At 37.0% G+C, this 19,832-nt stretch overlaps 1 protein-coding gene across 4 annotated transcripts in view; it reads left to right on the plus strand.

Moving 5' to 3' along the window:
• Positions 1 to 19,832, plus strand: part of zgc:158464 (uncharacterized protein LOC791139 homolog) — a 143,897-nt gene that overhangs the window by 12,408 nt on the left and 111,657 nt on the right. For all 4 annotated transcript variants that reach the window (XR_010895462.1, XM_067389567.1, XM_067389568.1 and 1 more), the window contains exon 2: positions 10,973 to 11,105. Coding sequence is in view for 3 of the 4 variants with exons in the window: in XM_067389567.1 (XP_067245668.1) it covers positions 10,973 to 11,105 (133 nt within the window). In the remaining variant the exon portion in view is untranslated. The remainder of the gene's footprint in view (positions 1 to 10,972; positions 11,106 to 19,832) is intronic.

Genomic DNA, 19,832 nt, shown 5'->3' on the forward strand with positions numbered 1-19,832 from the left:
ATATATGTTACATGTTACATGTTATGATATGTTATAACATGTAACATACACGTTACACGTTAAATGTTATAACGTTATAACGTAACACGCAACGTATAACACGCAACGTATAACACGCAACGTATAACACGCAACGTATAACACGCAACGTATAACACGCAACGTATAACACGCAACGTATAACACGCAACGTAACGTTATAATGTATAACACAACGTATAACGTGTAACGTGTAACATACATGTAACATACAACGTGTAACCTGTAACATACAACATGTAACATACGCGTTACACGTTATAACGTATAACGTATAACGCAACACATAACACATAACACAACGTATAACGTATAACGTATAACATATAACATATAACATATAACACATAACATATCATAACATGTAACATGTAACATATATGTTATATGTTATAACAGCATATAACATATAACATGTAACATGTAACATGTAACATACACGTTACACGTTACACGTTATAACGTATAACGTATAATGTATAACACATTACACATAACACATAACACAATGTATAACGTATAACGCATAACATATAACATATAAAATATAACATAACATATAACACAACATATCATAACATATAACATGTAACATGTAAAATTTATGTTATAACATATAACATATAACATATAACATGTAACATACACGTTACACATTTTAACGTATAACGTATAACACATAACATAAGGTATAACGTATAACATGTAACATACAACATGTAACATACAACATGTAACATGTAACATACACGTTACACGTTATAACGTATAATGCATAACGTATAACGTATAACATATAACATATAACATATAACATAACAAATATACTATTGCAGCTGGTGCTAAAATAAGTGTAGTATACACTCAATATATTCTGAAATATGTGCACAATATGTAATAATAATCACAATGAAGTAAATGGCACATGTTATACTGATACTTGTATCCAACATTGGAATCTAATGTTTTTTTATGATTTTAAACAGGAGTCTGTCATTTGAAACAGAGTGAGTGTCAGTGTAACTGTGGAATGACGCATGTGTTTTCCTGGCAGACGCTTCTATAGCAGCTCAGAAAGCACTGAGATGATCACCTCAGCTGTGATGGAGGGATCGTGTCTGTCAGAGGCACTTGGAGAAATCAGCATTTACACTTCAATAGTTGATTTTGCTGCTGCTGTGATGTTACTCTGGATGTTTCACACAGCTGGACGTGATTCTCTTCCCTGCACTCGTTTCTTCTGGCCGTCATCTCTGTGCTCAAGCGCTTGTTCAAACTAAAGGGAGAAAACCTGAAGTGGGTGGAAATAATGAATGGACACACATGCTTCACAGGCCCTGAATCAGCTTATCAACATCTGATGAGTTTTTCAGTTTTTGCAGTCTGTGGATTGTGCCGTGTATCTTTTGATTGTTGACCCAAATAACGCTCTCCAGGTTTTTTTGTGTTGGCCAGAATTGTGTTCACAGATTTCTTGTAGGCCTGTAATAAATAATGTGAGGAAAAAAATGCATATTATGCTACTGTACAACCGAGAGCGATGTCAGTGTGTGAAGTCAGAAACGCAAGCATTTTTCCTTTAATCTCTTGAGCAGCTTAGCACAAACATTCGGTCTCGGGCTCGTCCGTCGAATCTCAGATGTGGTTTGCTGGTCCAGTTCAGCGACGTTCGTTCTCTCTCTTCTTGCTCTCTGTTTTGTGCAGTGAAATCCTCCTCTGTCTGTAATTTGGTGGACGGCGCTCCGAGCGGCTTTGTGCCGGGGTCGATTGGCCCCTCAGCGGGCCCTTCTCATTAGATTTGATCGCAGCTTTACAAAGCGTTACCGGCAAAAGCACAACAACAGCAGAAAGGGCCCCTTTGAAACGGCCCTTAATGCAATCGTGCCACTAAGCCTCCGGTCCGATTAGGTTATCCGCCGCTGAAATCCCCTGCGGTTCCTCGCGTAAATCATCAATGTCAGTCCTCTCCCTCTCTTCCTCCATCATTTTCTGTGCTTTCCAGCCTCCGGCCGCAACACTTTGACAGCCGGGATGGTGTTATCGGGAGAAATGTCAAGTCGGAATATTTCTGGAGGTAGAGATCGGCTCGAAGCTACAAACGCAACAGGAGTAATTTGAACTGTGTGAGAATTACAGTTTATGGATTCAAGTAAAATTTATGACCCTCAAAGGATGTTTTATTGTCAGATTTCAGAGATGGACGGAATGAGATGAGAGGAGAAGAAATTCAACCTTGTTTTTCTCTGTTGTGACTTCAATTTAGCTTCAGTCTTCTCATTATTACCCTGCGTTCTTAATGTTAATTGCTTTCCAAATTCATTTCCCTTTAATGATTTGTATGTCTTGTAATGAGCTCTCACAGTACAGGATTTCATATTCCTCTAATGGAGCAGCTGACAGAAGTTTTTCCCTCCAGCTCATACTGATGCTTCATCGGATCGGTCCGTTCATGAGTCGCTGTCAGGTGTCGTGAAGAGGCCACATTCTTTCATTTTTTTCAGTATAATAAATAAATATAATTAATTACTGTAGATGTTTTAGCAAAAACAATATAGACCTTTATTTAAATTTTTGGTTTTATTAATTTGATTTAATTTTTTATATAATACTTTTTTTTATAAATATCTTTTACACACACACACACACACACACATATACACATACATAATTTTTTTATATATTTATATACACTCATTATATTTTATATATATTTATTTTTCATTTGATGTACTTTATATTGTACTCATATTTTATTATAATATTCTGTTGCATTATCAGAAACAATTATTTTAATATTTTTAAAATGTATTTTATATTTTATTTGTTTTTTATAAAAACACATTTTTATTTTTAATGAGGTTTATTTGAAACTTCATATTGTGCATTATATATATATATATATATATATAATTAAAAATATGCTATATATATAATATATATGCACAATATGAAGTTTCAAATAAACCTCATTAAAAATAAAAAACTCTAAATAAAAATAAAATGTTTTTATAAAAAAACAATTAAATAAAATATAAAATACATTTTAAAAATATTGATTAAAATAATTGTGTTTCTGATAATGCATTGATTTAATGCATGATTTACTGCTGATTAATGCATGAATCGGCAGTAAATCACACTCCTTGTGTTCATTGTAAATGTAATCCAGGCCTGACGTCGGTGACATTGCTGCGCTGCTCGACCTCAGCCTCTGATCTTACTCAAGCATTACTCTGAGGATCCATGAGTCTGATCTCAGACCAGTAGTAATCAGGCAGGGCTGTTTTTCTCAGCATGTTCCTCGAGGGCATGTGTGCGTGAAGCTGTGCTCCAGTTTGACTTTCATGACAAGCGTGGCTTTCTGACACACCCAGCACATGGCAGGCAACAGATGGTGGCTGGCCCTGCGTCACCGTGAGGCCCTCGTACCATCGCTGGGGCTTTACACGGACACACACGGCCTCGTGTTTACTATAGTAACAGCCACTTTGCTTAATAGCAGCTTATATCCTGAAGAAAACGAGGAGAGAATAATTAAGTGTGGTTAAATGTGAAACAGAGGGCGGAGGAAATTAACTCTAAACTTTACACATACTTGCTATTGTTGCACTATAATTAGTCTTTCCGTTTATTAGTCTTTTTAATTACATAGAAAGTTTTGAGTGACCAGGGGCGGTGAATAAATATTTTAATGTAAATGTAAAAATGTAAAACAAATATTTAGCTGTTGAATAAATCAATTAATAAGTTTCTTCTCAGTGTTGTTAGTTTCATATGCTTTATGCAAATATATTTAATTTTTAAGAAAACAAGCAAATTTTTTTTCAGCCATTTATGCAGATTCGTCTTTGCTACCTTTTCCTAAAAAAAATATATATATATATATATATATATATATATATAAAAAAATAAAAATAGGATTTTTCTCACTCTCTCTCTCTCTCTATATATATATATGCTGATTTTACTTGAATGTCATTATAGTGGCAGATGAGTTGAGTTATAGAAGGCGTTTCTCATATGTCAGATAACGCTGCTCTCTTCAGGTCTGTGGACTCATCGAGTTCAAGGCTGACCTTGACGTGTTTCAGAGCGAAAACAGCCCCACTGAAACCAGAACACCAACAACTGTGAAAAGGTTTTTGACTGGCTTCACATGTGAGATTGAAAGAAGCCTGAAAATAGATCTGCTCAATCCGTCCTCTGTGCGATGCTTGTTTGTCCTCGCTTCATAATAATGCCACATTTCCAGCTAGTAGCGTGTCCTTAAGCCCAGGGCGTTACAGCGTTTGGTGCTTGTGCCAGGTAATATTTGAGAAATACCTTGATGGCGTAATTCACTCCAGAGGACATCTGCTGTCCACCTGTCACATGCTAATGAAGTCCAGCATATCGGCTCGCTTCAGAGTGACATAAAAGCATGAGCCCCGTTTACTGTGCCGTGTGTGCAACAATGAACCAGTGTTATTCTAACATCATTTTATTTTTGTACTGTTTTCTGTTTTGCTTTTCATAAGTTTTATTAATTCTGTAAAAGTCATTTTTCTTTTTATTAAGTTTTAGTTTTAGTCAACTTAAATTAAACTAAATTGTAACATCTAGGTATTTTCTCTGAAATAAACACATTATTTAGCATTTTATTTAAATTATGTTTTTTTAAATTGTATTTTTTGTTTTAATTTTAAAGTTTTAGTAATTTAGTTGTCATTTTTATTTATTTATTTATTTATTTTTAAATATGTCTATATGGTTTTTATTAAGTTTTAGGTCATTTACATTCTTAAAAATGTTGGGTTAAAAACAACACAAGTTGGGTTGAAAATGGACAAACCCAGCAGTTGGGTTAAATGTTTGACCAATCTGCTGGGTAGTTTTATTTAACTCAACTATTGTTTAAAAATGACGTATTGTTTGCTTAAAATGAACCCATAATAGGTTGGAAATGAACATTTATTAATGTTTAATAAATTAATATTTATTAATATGTTTAATGAATAATAATGAAACAATAAACATGTATTAAATTGCTTATTAATAAATGTTCACCTTTTGATTATTATTGTTGCCTCTAGAAATGATGTGTCTGATTTTAATTTTGGGTCCATTTTAAGCCATATAGTCATTTTTGAACATTTAACCCAACCGCTGGGTTTAAACAACCCAATCCCTGAGTTTGTCCATTTTTCAACCCAACTTGGGTTGTTTTTAATCCAGCATTTTTTAGAGTGCAGTTTTAGTTATTTTAGTACTTCAACCTGAACTAAATTATGAATGATGTTTAAGTATCTTCTCTGAAATAAACATTATTTATGCAACAATTATTTAGCATTTTATTTCATTTCTTTTTAAAAAGCTTTTAATATTTGGCAGTCGGATGAAATAATCATTGTGATTTTAAAAATTGTGGTAAATATTACTTTTGTTTTATTCATCACATTGGCAGTGGAAAGTCAAGTATCACTCTTAGAAGAAAAGCATAAAGGGTTAAGAATGTTTTAGGGGTTACATCATGGGATCATTTTATGGATTTAGTTTAATTTAACAGCTCGTAAACCTACTTAATCACTAGAAAAAAAAAAAAGGATTGTGCAATCATAATTTATGGAACCTTATGGGCATAAAGTGTTCTTTAAGAACTCTAGGGTTCTATATAGAATCCCATTGAAACTTTTTGACACTGAAAACTGACATGCTAGTCTGTACTTTAGTCCCAGAATGCAGTGCTGCTGTGTTCAGTTCTCTCTGACGCTGCTCCGATGGGTTTCTGGTTTTAGCTTCAGTCAGTGTTTCGTGTGGTTTGGGTTCGCTTTCGTCCCTCTGTAAACACTGGATGTGATGAGGGGAGTGTTTCAGAAAGAAAACAGCTCTGCCTCTGAAATGAATTGTAGTGCTGTTGTTTCTAAAATCTATCATTGTGCCATTAAAGTTTTTGATTAACGGTGATGTTTTGCAGGAACTTTATCTGTGGTAGGAAAATAAACTGAGTTTATGTCCATGCTGGGCCTCGTCCCCTCTCTCAATCCCACGGCACGCTGAGGAATAGCCTGTAATTACAGCGAGAGATGATGATGGCCTCTGTTCTGCTGCGCTACAGCCCCCTCATACCTTAAACTTAGAAAAATGCAGGGTTTCCAGCAAACTTCGTTTTAAAATCCTAATTGTGGGTCTTAGGTTATGTCGATTTTTTTTTTTCTTCTTCTCTATGTTTGATGTTAAAATACTTCTTCCTTTCCCACTCTCATGTGAAGCAATGGTAATAAGTAAGCCATTTGTAGGTCGACTCTGGAAGTCATTATGTGTGTGTGGAGCTCTGTTTGCTTGACCGGCCTGATTTGAGTGGTTGCATCATTGTTTTTGAGAAAATTGTTTGAAAATTATTATTTGTTGAGTTCTTTTTGGTTCTGATAGTGTTTTGTAATTGTGTGTACAGCCCGTTTCACCTGGTTTTGCAGTGTAATTGGTGTTATTCAAATCATAATCGTTGTTTCTTTACTCTTTCTGTGAATTCAGTATCATACAAGTTTTTTTTCTTTAATTAAAAATGTTTTATTTTAGTTCTTGTAGGAGAAAATCTGATGAATATAACACGGACAATTATTCCAGAGTTCAGGATCAACAGCAGATTTTTATTGTCTGAACTTTTGACTAGAAATGAAAAAAATCAGCAATACGTTGTGGTGGTAAGCCATGCAAATGCTTAAAAACAAAACAGCAGCACCTTAAACTCAATCTCACACTAGAAAGGAAGCTAATGGAGAAAATCCAAGGATGGTTTAATATTATCCTCATTCTTCTCGTCTGTCAGAAGAGTGGCAGCTGCATTCTGGAAGAGTTTCTGGCAGGACAGATGGTACTGGAGATTCCCATAGAGAGAGATTTACAGTTGTAAAGGACAAGGAAAAAAGCAAGTATATTAAGCCGTATTTACACGATGAGATGCATACATCAAAATGGAAGTTGCTCAGTTGCAAATCTCATTGGTTGACCTAGAAGGGCCAGATAACATTATAACTCTTATCATCATCATCACGCAGGCTTCTCACCGAGCAACATTTAACCTCTTCCAGGCATTAAATGATTATACATTTACCTGTTTGAGTGGTTTGACCACTGTGGGTCATTAGCGTAGAGTTGATTAAAAATAAAGAAAACTGTGCCTGAAGGACACAGTGAAAATAAAATACTGTAGGACCGAGAACGGAGCCCTGTGGTACACCACAGTTTAACGGATTAGTTCACGTTCAAATTAAAATGATCTGATAATTTACTCACCCCCATGTCATCCAAGATGTTCATGTCTTTCTTTCTTCAGTTTTTGAGGAAAACATTCCAGGATTTTTCTCCATATAGTGGACTTCACTGGGGTTCAACGGGTTGAAGGTCCAAATGTCAGTTTCAGTGCAGCTTCAAAGAGCTCTACATGATCCCAGACGAGGAATAAGAGACTAATCTAGAGAAACCTTTGATCATTTTCTAAAAAAAAATAAAATTATATACATTTTAATCATAAATGCTCATCTTGAACTAGCTCTTCTTCTTCTTCTCTATTAGTATTCCGGCAGTGTAGACACAATTGTTATATACTTGCAGTAGCATATTGTATATGACAATTCAGTTCAAACTTTGACCTGAGGAGGGCAGTAATACACTTAGCAGTGTCTACACTGCTGGAATTCTAATGAAGAAGAAGAAGAGAGCGAGTTCAAGATGAGCGTTTATGGTTAAAATGTATAAAATATAAATTTTTTGTTTAGAAAAAGGCCGATGGTTTCTCTAGATGAGACTCTTATTCCTCGTCTGGGATCATGTAGAGCTCTTTGAAGCTGCACTGAAACTGACATTTGGACCTTCAACCCGTTGAACCCCAGTGAAGTCCACTATATGGAGAAAATCCTGGAATGTTTTCCTCAAAAACTGAAGAAAGAAAGACATGAACATCTTGGATGACATGGAGGAGAGTAAATTATCAGGACATTTTAATTTGAAAGTGAACTAATCCTTTAAAGATGCTGGAGATGAAGACAAATGTTCAAATCTGTCGGAAAATGTTCTGTCCTTCAGACAGAACTTGGTTAACTTAAGCAAAGCAGACCCTGTGCTGTGGTAGTTTCTAACTTATCCGAAACATCATCATAAATAACATCATAAACATGAATCAAAACGTTGTGACTGGGGCATTGTGGTTTCCTTTCTGTGTGTGGCTGAGGTCTATTTGTAGTTATCCAATTATGGTAATGCTCTTGTCTTTCTTTTGCCCGCAAGCCATAGAGAACAATTACAGAGATTCATTTCCAAAACACACACTGACCTTCTGCGAAGAATGTTAAATATGCGAGATGAATGGCGTTTGTGTAGATTGCGAAAGAGTGAACCAGCTTCTGCTGGAGTTGTTTTACTCCTCCTCATGTGCTGGAAGTTCTTCCCCAAAGGAATAAAGAGATTTGTCCAAATTCAGAGTCCAAACCTCTGCCAGGCACCAACGCAGCAGATGGCACAATCTCACTGAACTCTTTTCTTCTTGCTGAGGGCAAAATCACGCATGTTTAATTTCACACCACAGATAGTGTTGCCATTATACTAAATTGAATTATTCATTCATATTTTTTATTAATTTTGTGAAAGGAAATAATATCACAGTTTCCAAAACATTAACATTGCAGAATTGCACGGACCGCGTCTTTGCATTGCTGGTAGTTCACGCTCCGTTGGGTGACTGGTATTCCAGAACAACACTTCCTCGTACAGGAGCTTATTGTTTTGTCACATCCTCCCTTGAAATGGTGTAGTTTGAGTCATTGATTACAGCTTTGTGATAAATTCCAAACAGTCTAGGGCGAATGAATGAATCTCAGAGCGCTGGTCATGTGCGTCTAATTACCATCATGCGTGTGAAATACCCTTTACAAAGAACAGGCCTGCAATTAAACATGTCTGCGTGCCAAAGGCTGTATTTTTGCAATGTTGTGTGAACAGAGAGGAACAGTTTATACTTCTTTTCTGTTGATTCTCTTTGTCTGTCTCGGCTTCAGACGGCACACCCACAAACCACCCACAATCCCTTCACCGCATACATATTGCACATGAATGTGACATGGATTATTCCGCAATAATAGGCCAATGTGAAGATGATGATACGTTCAACTGGTGGAGTGGTTTGACAACTGTAGGTCATTACCAGATACGATGAAAAGAAAATTTGTGTTTGTGGAAAACTGAGCCAAAAGGACATGCATGCCGTGAAAATAAAATAGGGCCTAGGACTGAGCCCTGTGGGACACCACAGCTTAAAGTTGCTTAAGGCTGGGACAAACTCCCAAAACTGACGGAAAAATGTATATCCTACAGATAGGAAGCAAAAGCAGATGCCAGTTTCTAACTTATACAGAATATTATCTAGCAAGCATGAATCAAATTTGTGACCAGAACATTGAATGAATCTCAGAGATTGATTCATTACCCCTAGAATTTAAAAGTAGAATTGTACAATTTATCTTTGTTTTTGTGAAGTAATAGATTACTTCAAGAGGCGAGGAATTGTAAATTAGAAAGTATACTGCAATTTTCTTGGACGGAAACTTCTGTGCATTGAATTTTGATCTATTTTACCATTTCAGATAAATCCTCTCCTAAACAGCACTTGAAAATCTGTTTGTTCTCTGTACAAGCCAGGTAAATGATCTGCATTATTAAGGAGTGGTTCTTGGCCAAAGTAAGATGCAGAATGGGCCAGACTTTGTTAGGCTCCACAAGACTATTCTTTGAGAGTATTTGTGTGTGAAATTATAATTACTGTACGTGTGACTGAAGAGAGTGTTCGGCTACCTTCTGTGCCTTTCTCCACAGTCTCCGTCTATATGTGTCCTTCGAGTCTCGTCCCTGCAGAGAGGGGAACAGTGGGATAGAAATAAATTAATGAAAGTGAGCCAATGAGACTTTGTTCTCATCCTTTGATTCTCTTCTCGCAGAGTAAACCAGACTCAATTACACTTCTGAATAAGAGTTATCTTTTGATTGATATACATTTAAATCGCTGACCCCAAACTTTGAATGCTAGTGTATCACAGTTTCCACAGAAATCTGAACTGTTCTCAACATGAATAATAATCATAAATGTTTCTTGAGCATCAAATCATCATATCAGAATGATTTCTGAAGGATCATGTGACACTGAAGACTGGAGAAATGATGCTGAAAATTCAGCTTTGATCACAGGAATAAATTACACTTTACTATATATTCACAGAGAAAACAGCTGATTTACATTATAAAAATATATCACAATTTTACTGTATTTTTGATTAAATAAATGCAGCACTGGTGAGCAGAAGAGACTCTCTCAACACATTAAAACACTGATAGTGTACGCTGCCCTCCAAAAGTTTGGAAACGCCCTAGAAAAGTGGGGTTTTGGACAATATCGGCATGAATCCTTTTTAATTTGTGATAATTTTGCATTGAAAAGGGACAACACAAACTACGAAAACATATTTTATTACATAAACAGTTTATACATAGAAAAAAACGTACATTTTCGATTCATCAAAAGCTATCTGACCTAAACTGGGTTCTGATTGGTTCATTGTATTCTAAACTTAATTGGCAATCAAGCTATTAAGGTGTGCTGACCCAAAAATCTTTTACAAACCTGAGCCAAGTTAAAACCAGCATCACAGCATGTCTGACTTTGACATGTTTATATTGCCATTATTATGTAATCAAAATGAAAATTATTATTGCTGGTCTGTATTTGCACCACAAAATGATAAGGATTTATGCCGATATCGTCCAAAACCACACTTTGCCAGGAGTGTTTCCAAACTTTTGGAGGGCAGTGTACATGCAATTATAATTTTGTCTTATTGGAATAAGTAACTTGCCTGTGATGTAATCAGTTGAACGATTTTAACTCTTATTTTTCTCTTTCATTGCTCAGCTCATCATCCTAGAGGACTATGCCGACCCCTTTGACGCAGCGGACCAGGCGGGCGGCACGCAGACGGTCACGGAAAAGCCAGCGGAGAACGACGGCTACATGGAGCCTTACGAAGCTCAGAAGATGATGGCTGGTAAGATGACGGTGTTTTCTTTTGTGTTGTGCGGCTGGATGATTGTGAACTCTGGGAGAATATAATGAAGCATGATAATGCATCTGGGCCTGTTTAAAAGTGTGTGCACTAGACTCATGGGATCTCGCTCAATTTACGCTCGGTAATCCATCTCACAAGTCAGACTCTTGCTGTTAAACATTGCTTCCATTACAAGGAAATGTGGTGTCTAATTTCCCCTTTTTGTATTTCATTTTCTGTTTAATGCTGTAAACAGAAAAACAACAATCAATTAGATCCTGCAGATTGCGATGGCTTCCTTTATGTGGTGCGAAGCAGCTGCTCGGTGCTTCTGTTTAGACGAAATTCATGGGTCTGTGGCATCAATTATCGCTGCATGAGCGGAGTAGTGCTCAAGGAAAATCATCTCACCTGTCTGAATGAAGACGGCGGCCATATGTGAGCTGTCTGGAGTCCAGTAAATACAGTGCAACTCCAATAAACCATCTGCATATGTCAGGCGCTGGGGTCATGTGTTCATGTGTTTGTGCACACGGACTCTGTCCGCCGTCTGAACGCTGTAATGGGCTTTGAAGAGGAAGTCGCTGTGTTCCTGGAACAATGGAGAGGCAATCTGTCATTGATTCACTGCGTTCTGCTGCTGTTAGTCGAGATGAACAAACCAAATTACTGCGCAAACGAACCATGCAGATGCAGGATAAACAGCGTTTCTCAAGGTCAGACTGAGACATTGCAGAAGTATTTGTGACCGTAGATAAACATGAATCAACTGATGTGCAACATTTGAAGATTTTATATATAATCATCTCAGCTTCTGTCTCGTTCTCTCAGTTTGTAGAGATGACGGCACGGTTTAATCCTTCTCTCGGTGTGATTCGAACACTAGAATTACTGTCGCTCTGTTTGTTTGACTTCTGCGTCGCAAAAACTAGTTTGTTCTCTTCCATCTGTATTTGCACAGAGCCGGAGGAACTGACGTCTCGTAAATCGTAATTTCCCAGGTTGATGTTTCGTAACGCGTCAGGACAGGACAGCTGGGCTTTTCTTCATTTGGACTTCTTCCTCTTCCTCGTTTTCATCTATTCATCTTTTCATCGGAGCCATCTGTCCTGTCACTGAACACATAGGGGAAACTAAATTAATAAATAAATGTATCTTGGACACACTTTGTAGCTTTCTAAACAGAAGGGGAGATAAAACTGGCACTTTATTGGCTCATTACTTCAATGTCTAATTGATGTCCATATTCATTTTTTTTTTTTTAAGTTTGATTGATTTGATTGTTTTTGGCACTGTGACTACATGAATTGTACTTGCATGAGAAGTGTGCTTATTCCCTTCAATTGATCTTTTCTCTAATGTCTCTAATGCTTTTGTTTAGTCTATTAGCAGAGATTCTGTAAGCCTAATGTCTGGATACAATATACATTCATTCATATTTATTTATTTATTTATGTGAAATCTGTAATTGAAAGGCTGTATAACAAATATTTAAAAACTGAAAATTTGGATTGTGCTCAATTGTGATGAAAGTATTGTCAAAATTCAAAATTGCAATTTTGAATTTTGCACACCAAAAAATCTCTAATATTCTAAATTGCACACCAAAAATTTCTAAATATATGAGTGTTAGAGATTTTTGGTGTGCAATTTTGAATTTTGACAATACTTTTATCACAATTGATATATAAAAATATCAGGTTTTATATATATAAATATATAGGGGGAAATATGACCAAGATATATTCTTGACAGGCTTCATGAGATTCATCTATAAATGTCTGCCTTGGTGTGTGTGTGTGTGTGTGTGTGTGTGTGTGCGAGAGGTTGTCTTCTCTGAGAATTGTGTGGAATGTGTAGGTGTTTCTCTGGAGCTCTTTTGCGTTACATGCACACGCGCACACACACACACACACACACACACACTTGCATCATATTAAATGTGTGTGTGTGTTTAGAAAAGGGTGGCCGTTTCCTTACATATTGTGTAATAAGTGGAATATCTTGCTATCTAAAGGAAGTGAGCAATTTCTCTTGTATTTTTTCCTTCCTTTCTCTTTCTGTCGCTCATGCACACACACAACACTAATACAGACACTTTCACTGAAGCTGCTGTATGAGTTTAAACTTGTCTGAAGCTGCAGGAAGGCAGTGCTGTTGTGACCTGCCGGCCGACCGCGAGCATGTGTTCGTGTGCAGCGATACTCGTACATCTCTGTGGCGCGTTTACCATGCGAGAACTTTCCCACAATCCCCAAGGTCTCCTGTGTTACGCAAACAAATGCTCGTCATGGTCATTTCTCTCTCACACACACTCACTCACAATGTGTGAAAGACGGAAATAGACGACGGAAGGAGGGCGAAGAGGCTGGAAGTGAAGTTGACTGGAGGTCATGTGGCCTATCATGTAGTATTTATGTTTGCCTCTGGTGAATTGATGATGCAGAGAGCAGATTGCAGAAGAATGATGGTGCTTCAGTCTCAGGCCTGTGATTGGTCGCCTCCGTCGGTTCAAGTCTCCTCCTCAGTGAAGATTCTCACACCGAGCTGCAGTTTTCACAGCGTCTGCTGACTCAGGCTTTCTCTCTCACTCCCCCAATATTCCAGCACTTTGGTTTAGTGGAGTGTGTGAGATTGTGTCTTCAGTCTCCTTTGTGTCAGTGTACGCTTAAATACGCCTACTTTTATTTTTATAATTGGAAAAGCATATTCAATGCATATTGTCCAACAGAGTATCCAGCATGTAACTCTTTCATCCATATTTTTTTTATTTTATGCAACTATATACACAACACAAATATATATATACTGTAAATATTTTTTTTTTTATCATTCTATAAAATAATGTTATATTGTAAAATTATATATTAATTATATTTATTATATTATATTATATTATATTATATTATATATTATATTATATTATATTATATTATATTATATTATATTATATTATATTATAATATAATATAATATAATATAATATAATATAATATAATATAATATAATATAATATAATATAATATAATATAATATAATATATTATATTATATTATATTATATTATATTATATTATATTATATTATATTATATTATATTATATTATATTATATTATATTATATTATATTATATTATATTATATTATTTTTTCATCCTTCCAAACATTCTTCTAAATAGTAAAGTAGCCTGTATGATTAAAGTTGTGATGAAATAGTGACCGATCTTTTCTTGAAACAGATTATTAAACAAGAAAATGTAGGGCGGGACTTGGTTCTATGGATCTGTTGATGATTGGATGGAAGCAGATCTGATGGTTGAAAGGGGCGGGGTTAATTATTTCACCAGAAGATCCAGTCATCATGACATTTTGATTTAAAAACATTTTTAAAAAATGAGACGTGCACAAATGAATAATTCACAATGAGATCAATATCATGCATTTGGAAAATAGAAATGTTGAATTTTCATTTCATGCGACTGTAATGTTGCCTTGAGGTGCAGCAGCTGAATGATCTGTGCCGTTATTCCTCATCCCTCTCTGCTGGATCTGTCCAATAAAGGCAAACGCTAAAAAGGAAAAGAAAAAAAAAACAAAAATTGGGTCACTAAATTTTAAGAATTGTATCTTGCCAGTGGCTTTATAGAGGGCAACAGCATGATGCTGGAATCATCATTTTTATATAAAAGTTTTATATAAGATCTGTAAACGTTCTTCTGTGTTGTAATGTGAGAGAGAGTGTGTTCTCCTGTGTGTCCTCTGCCCTCCAGATGAGTCCCTCTGTCAGAGAGCTTTTATTAATCCACTCACTCATGCCCACACACACACACACACAGTCTTTCTCTTTCTTCCTTTCCCATGTAATTTCCAAAAACTGAGTTTTTGCGTATCGCTCTCAGACGAGCCGCTGCATGTTCAGTAATATTCCAAGCCCCATAAGCACGTTCAGCGAGGGCCGGGAAGCTCGGTAGGCCACGAGACGTGTACAGACAGCGCTCAGAGACGAGCTGCTTATGTAATTCTGTGTTTAGTTAGCGGTGAAAGTATTTGGGAGTGATGACACACTTCCTTTGTGCCGCGGAGCATGGAAGTGTTAACACTGACATTCCTAGAGGATGCGTCTGCTGGTGCGCGATCAGTTGGGCGGTTCGAGCGGATAGTAGGCGTAAGTGAGTGTCTGTGGATGATGGCTATTAAGTGTCCACAGCAGTAGGTCAGTATCAGTCCTCCCACTCATTGAGTGATGTATTGCTCCCTTAATGTAACGACCACATGAGATCAAAGAGATGCTGACTGTGTCGGACACTGGATCTGGAAGAGACCAAACTTTTAGCCCACGTCCCCATCGGATGATATTAACTTAGCCTTCCCCTGCTTTATTTTTATTTTTTTTTCATTTCATTTCATTTCATATTTCATTTCATTTCATATTTCATTTCATTTCATATTTCATTTCATTTCATATTTCATTTCATTTCATTTCATTTCATTTCATTTCATTTCATTTCATTTCATTTCATTTCATTTCATTTCATTTCATTTATTTTTGTTGCATTTTAACAGTTACATTATGTTGTATGTTGCATTGTTTTATGTTGTGTTGTTACATTGTTGCATTATATATTTTTATGTTGCATTTTATGTTGCATTATGTTACATTATGTTGTGTTATGTTGTATTTTGTTATGTTGCATTGTTGTTACATAATATTTACATATAATTGCATAATATTGCATTGTGTTATGTTACGGTGTGTTATGTTGCATTGCGTTATATTGCGGTGCTTTGTTGTGTTATGTTTAGTTGCATTGTTTTATGTTGCATTATGTTGTGTTTTGCGTTAAGTTTTATTATGTTATGTCATGTTGCATTACGTTGCGTTATGTTAGGTTACATTGCGTTATGTTGCGGTGCGTTATGTTGCTTTGTTACGTTGTGTTGTTACGTTATGTTATTTCGCATTATATTATGTTGCGGTGTTATGTTGCATTGTGTTATGTTGCATCATGTTGCGTCATGTTGCGTTATGTCGCGCCATGTTACGTAAGTTAATGTTACGTTGCGTTATGTTGTGTTTTGTTATGTTGCATCATGTTGCGTTGTGTTATAGGTTACATTATATTATGTTACTTTGTTATGTTGTGTTTTGTTGCGTTATGTTACATTTGTGTTATGTTATGCTGTTATGTTAATAGCATTAACCTTTATTTAACCAGGTAATTCAATTGAGAACCAGTTCTCATGTACAATGGCGACCTGGCATGTTATGTTATGTTGTTATGTTATGTTGTTATGTTATGTTGGGTTGTGGTGCATTTCATGTGATGTAATAGTGAACTATATTTGAGTGGTTATTGATGTTGTACAACTTGTGGCTGTGATGTTGTGTAGTGTTTAATTAACATATTTAGCCATTTTATTTTATTTTGGCTATGATACTGCTTTTATACAGAGAGTACCAGAGAGTACCAGAGAGTACCAGAGAGTACCAGAGAGTACCAAAGAGTACCAAAGAGTACCAAAGAGTACCAAAGAGTACCAAAGAGTACCAGAGAGTACCAGAGAGTACCAAAGAGTACCAAAGAGTACCAAAGAGTACCAAAGAGTACCAGAGAGTACCAGAGAGTACCAGAGAGTACCAGAGAGTACCAGAGAGTACCAGAGAGTACCAGAGAGTACCAGAGAGTACCAGAGAGTACCAGAGAGTACCAGAGAGTACCAGAGAGTACCAAAGAGTACCAGAGAGTACCAAAGAGTACCAAAGAGTACCAAAGAGTACCAAAGAGTACCAAAGAGTACCAAAGAGTACCAAAGAGTACCAGAGAGTACCAGAGAGTACCAGAGAGTACCAGAGAGTACCAGAGAGTACCAGAGAGTACCAGAGAGTACCAGAGAGTACCAGAGAGTACCACACAATCAATATAAAATGTATATTGTGGTCACAATAATTTATAAAAAGATAATGGAGGATTCCAGACATTATGGATGCATTTCTTATACATTATGTATCGAGTCTTCATAGAAAGTGATCATCCCTTCTCTCTGCCAGCCCAGTAGCAGTTTCACACAGGCTGCAGACGGATATCATGACGCTGAAGACTCGCGTAAGCAGTGGAGTCTGCTGTGAGCAGGTTCTGATTCCCTCCTGGTTTGAGTGTGTCTGTGAGTGTCAGTCCTGGTAGATCTTAATGACTCTATTAATATCTGTCATGTTGGCTCTAGAGTGAGTCTGCACAGTTTCCAGGCCCTTTTTTGAAGAACATAATTTAATTTCCTTCCTTCCTGTCCTCCTCCTTTCCCCGTTTCCTTCCTTCTCTTAGTCCTCTGAAATGGGTGAAAGTTTACGGTCAGTAGCAGCCTGACGCGGGCCTTTATCTGACCTTATCAATCCAGTCATCATCTGTAGAGTAACGAGAGAACGGATGCGGGGAAGCAGGAGGACGAGGGGCTTTGTGTCAATTTCAGAGACGCTATCCAGTCAAATCATCCAGCTAATTGTGTTTCCTCTGATTTTAGAGATTAATTTCATGTTGAGACTTTCAGTACGGTGAATGCCAGATCCGTTCAGCTCTGAGACAGAAACAAGTGCTGGGGACTACATGAAATAATGAGTAGTTTGTACAATCATACCAAAAGTATTTTAAAATTAGCTCATGACATTTAAAGCTCCTGTATTTATGAGTACATTATCTTTTTAAGATGAGCGTTTGTTTAATTTAAAGCAATGAAGATCTCAATTAGTGTGACATCAAATCATAAACACCAAATTATGCCAAATGTGACATACAAAGACACTATATTTTCCATGACTGACTTGAAAACTTGAATTAAAAGCAGTATCTGTCTGTTATACTACAAGAAAAATGACTTCTGGGAACATAGTGAATGTTTCTGTCCAAATGTAGCACTGCAGTAAAGTGAATCATACTTTCCAGCTCTGTGTAACAACACTAATCTGCTGAACAAATAAACATTTCAAACCAGCGTATCGGGATAACTTGGTTAATCCTGTAATATCGAATTGGTATTTTGGGCACTTTGCCAGTTCATCAGACTGAGCGAGTAGTTAAATCAGTTAAAGACCTAAGCTGGCCTTTCAGCATTTAAAAATGTTTTAAAAATGTTTTTTTCTTGGTTATGTGAACGTTAAGGGAACATTCTTTAAATGTTGCTACATTTTTTAAACGTTGCTTCTTATTCCAGAACATTCAGAATTAACGTTCCCATAATGTTTGAAGAATGCCAGAGCGTTCTGAGAAGGTTCCTTGTCAGCTGTTACTCTGCAACACTGTCTCATTCTGTGGATGCTCCGGATGCTGAGCTCTCGGCTCTATCAGACACTGCTTCAGCACATTATAGTCGACGCTCGGATCTGACCGTCACTGCTGGACTTTCACTGATCAATGAACATGCATCCACTTTAATCTTAATGCAGACCTGTCTAATCAGTCCAGATGAAGAGTCAGTGCGGCCGTTTGAAAATAAAGCATTGGTTTAGTTGACTTTTATATCAAATTTGACATAGAGTAAATGTAAATGAAGCCCAGCTTATGTGCCTAAATGGTCTGAGCTGGTTTCAGCGGTCCAAGCTGTTCATTTTCATTTCCTCATATTAGGGGGAAGGGTACACAACAGTAATGGTTCAATACGTTACTGTTGACATATGTAATTGTATGTGTTCTTTAATTGACTGTGATCTGTTTTAATGAAGTGGGAGGAGTAATATACACAGGTGTGCAATCATTAATAAAAAGGCCGCTGCTCTCTTGTGCGAGTGTGCAGGCTAAACGCCAGATAATGTCTGAGTTGTAAGTTAATCCTTCGTCATGTTACCGGTTACCTAGCTCTAATTGAGATGGCAGCGCCAACAGGTTATGGGCCCAGTAAAGAGTTTGGGAACCGATGGAACCGTTTATGTTTCGACGGAGATGAAAAGAATTATGAACTGTGGGAAACAAAGTTTCTGGCACATTTGCGTCTTCTGGGTTTGAAATCCACCATATTGGGTGAAGCCTCTGCCGTGGACGATGAGGGCGCGGAGGAGGAAGACGACAGTAAAAATGAAGAGGCATATGCAGTTCTGATCCAATTATTAGATGATAAGAGTATGTCGCTTGTGATGAGAGAAGCTGCGGATGATGGCAAAAAGGCGTTACAGATTTTGAGAGATCACTACGCTGGCAAGGGGAAGCCACGTGTGATAAGTTTGTATACGGAGTTGACATCTCTTCAGAAAGGTGTAAATGAAACCGTTACAGATTATATCATTCGCGCAGAGACTGCCATCACAGCATTGCGGAATGCGGGAGAGACTTTGAGCGATGATTTATTGACTGCCATGATTCTAAAGGGTTTGCCCGATACTTTCAAACCATTCTCTATTTTTATTACGCAGAGTGATGAAAAACTAACATTTGCCGACTTTAAAGTAAAACTGAGGAGCTATGAAAGCACAGAGAAGTTTGGCATTGCTGGTTCGGGAGAGGACAGCGTAATGAAAGTTAAAGGAAGGGACCATTGGAGTACGAGACTCACCTGTTACAACTGTGGCCAGAAAGGTCACAAAGCCGCTTGAGTGCACGGTGGTTGCTGGGGAGCGCGGGGAACGGAGACAATGGTGTAGTTTCTGTAAAAGCACCTCACATAAAGGCGTGCACTGTCGTCGAAGAAAGCGGGATAAAGTAAAGCAAACGGTGGATGAAGAGGAGGATCACACATTTGCGTTTAT

This window comes from Chanodichthys erythropterus, chromosome 7, assembly GCF_024489055.1.
Source record: "Chanodichthys erythropterus isolate Z2021 chromosome 7, ASM2448905v1, whole genome shotgun sequence".
Taxonomy (NCBI): Eukaryota; Metazoa; Chordata; class Actinopteri; order Cypriniformes; family Xenocyprididae; genus Chanodichthys; species Chanodichthys erythropterus.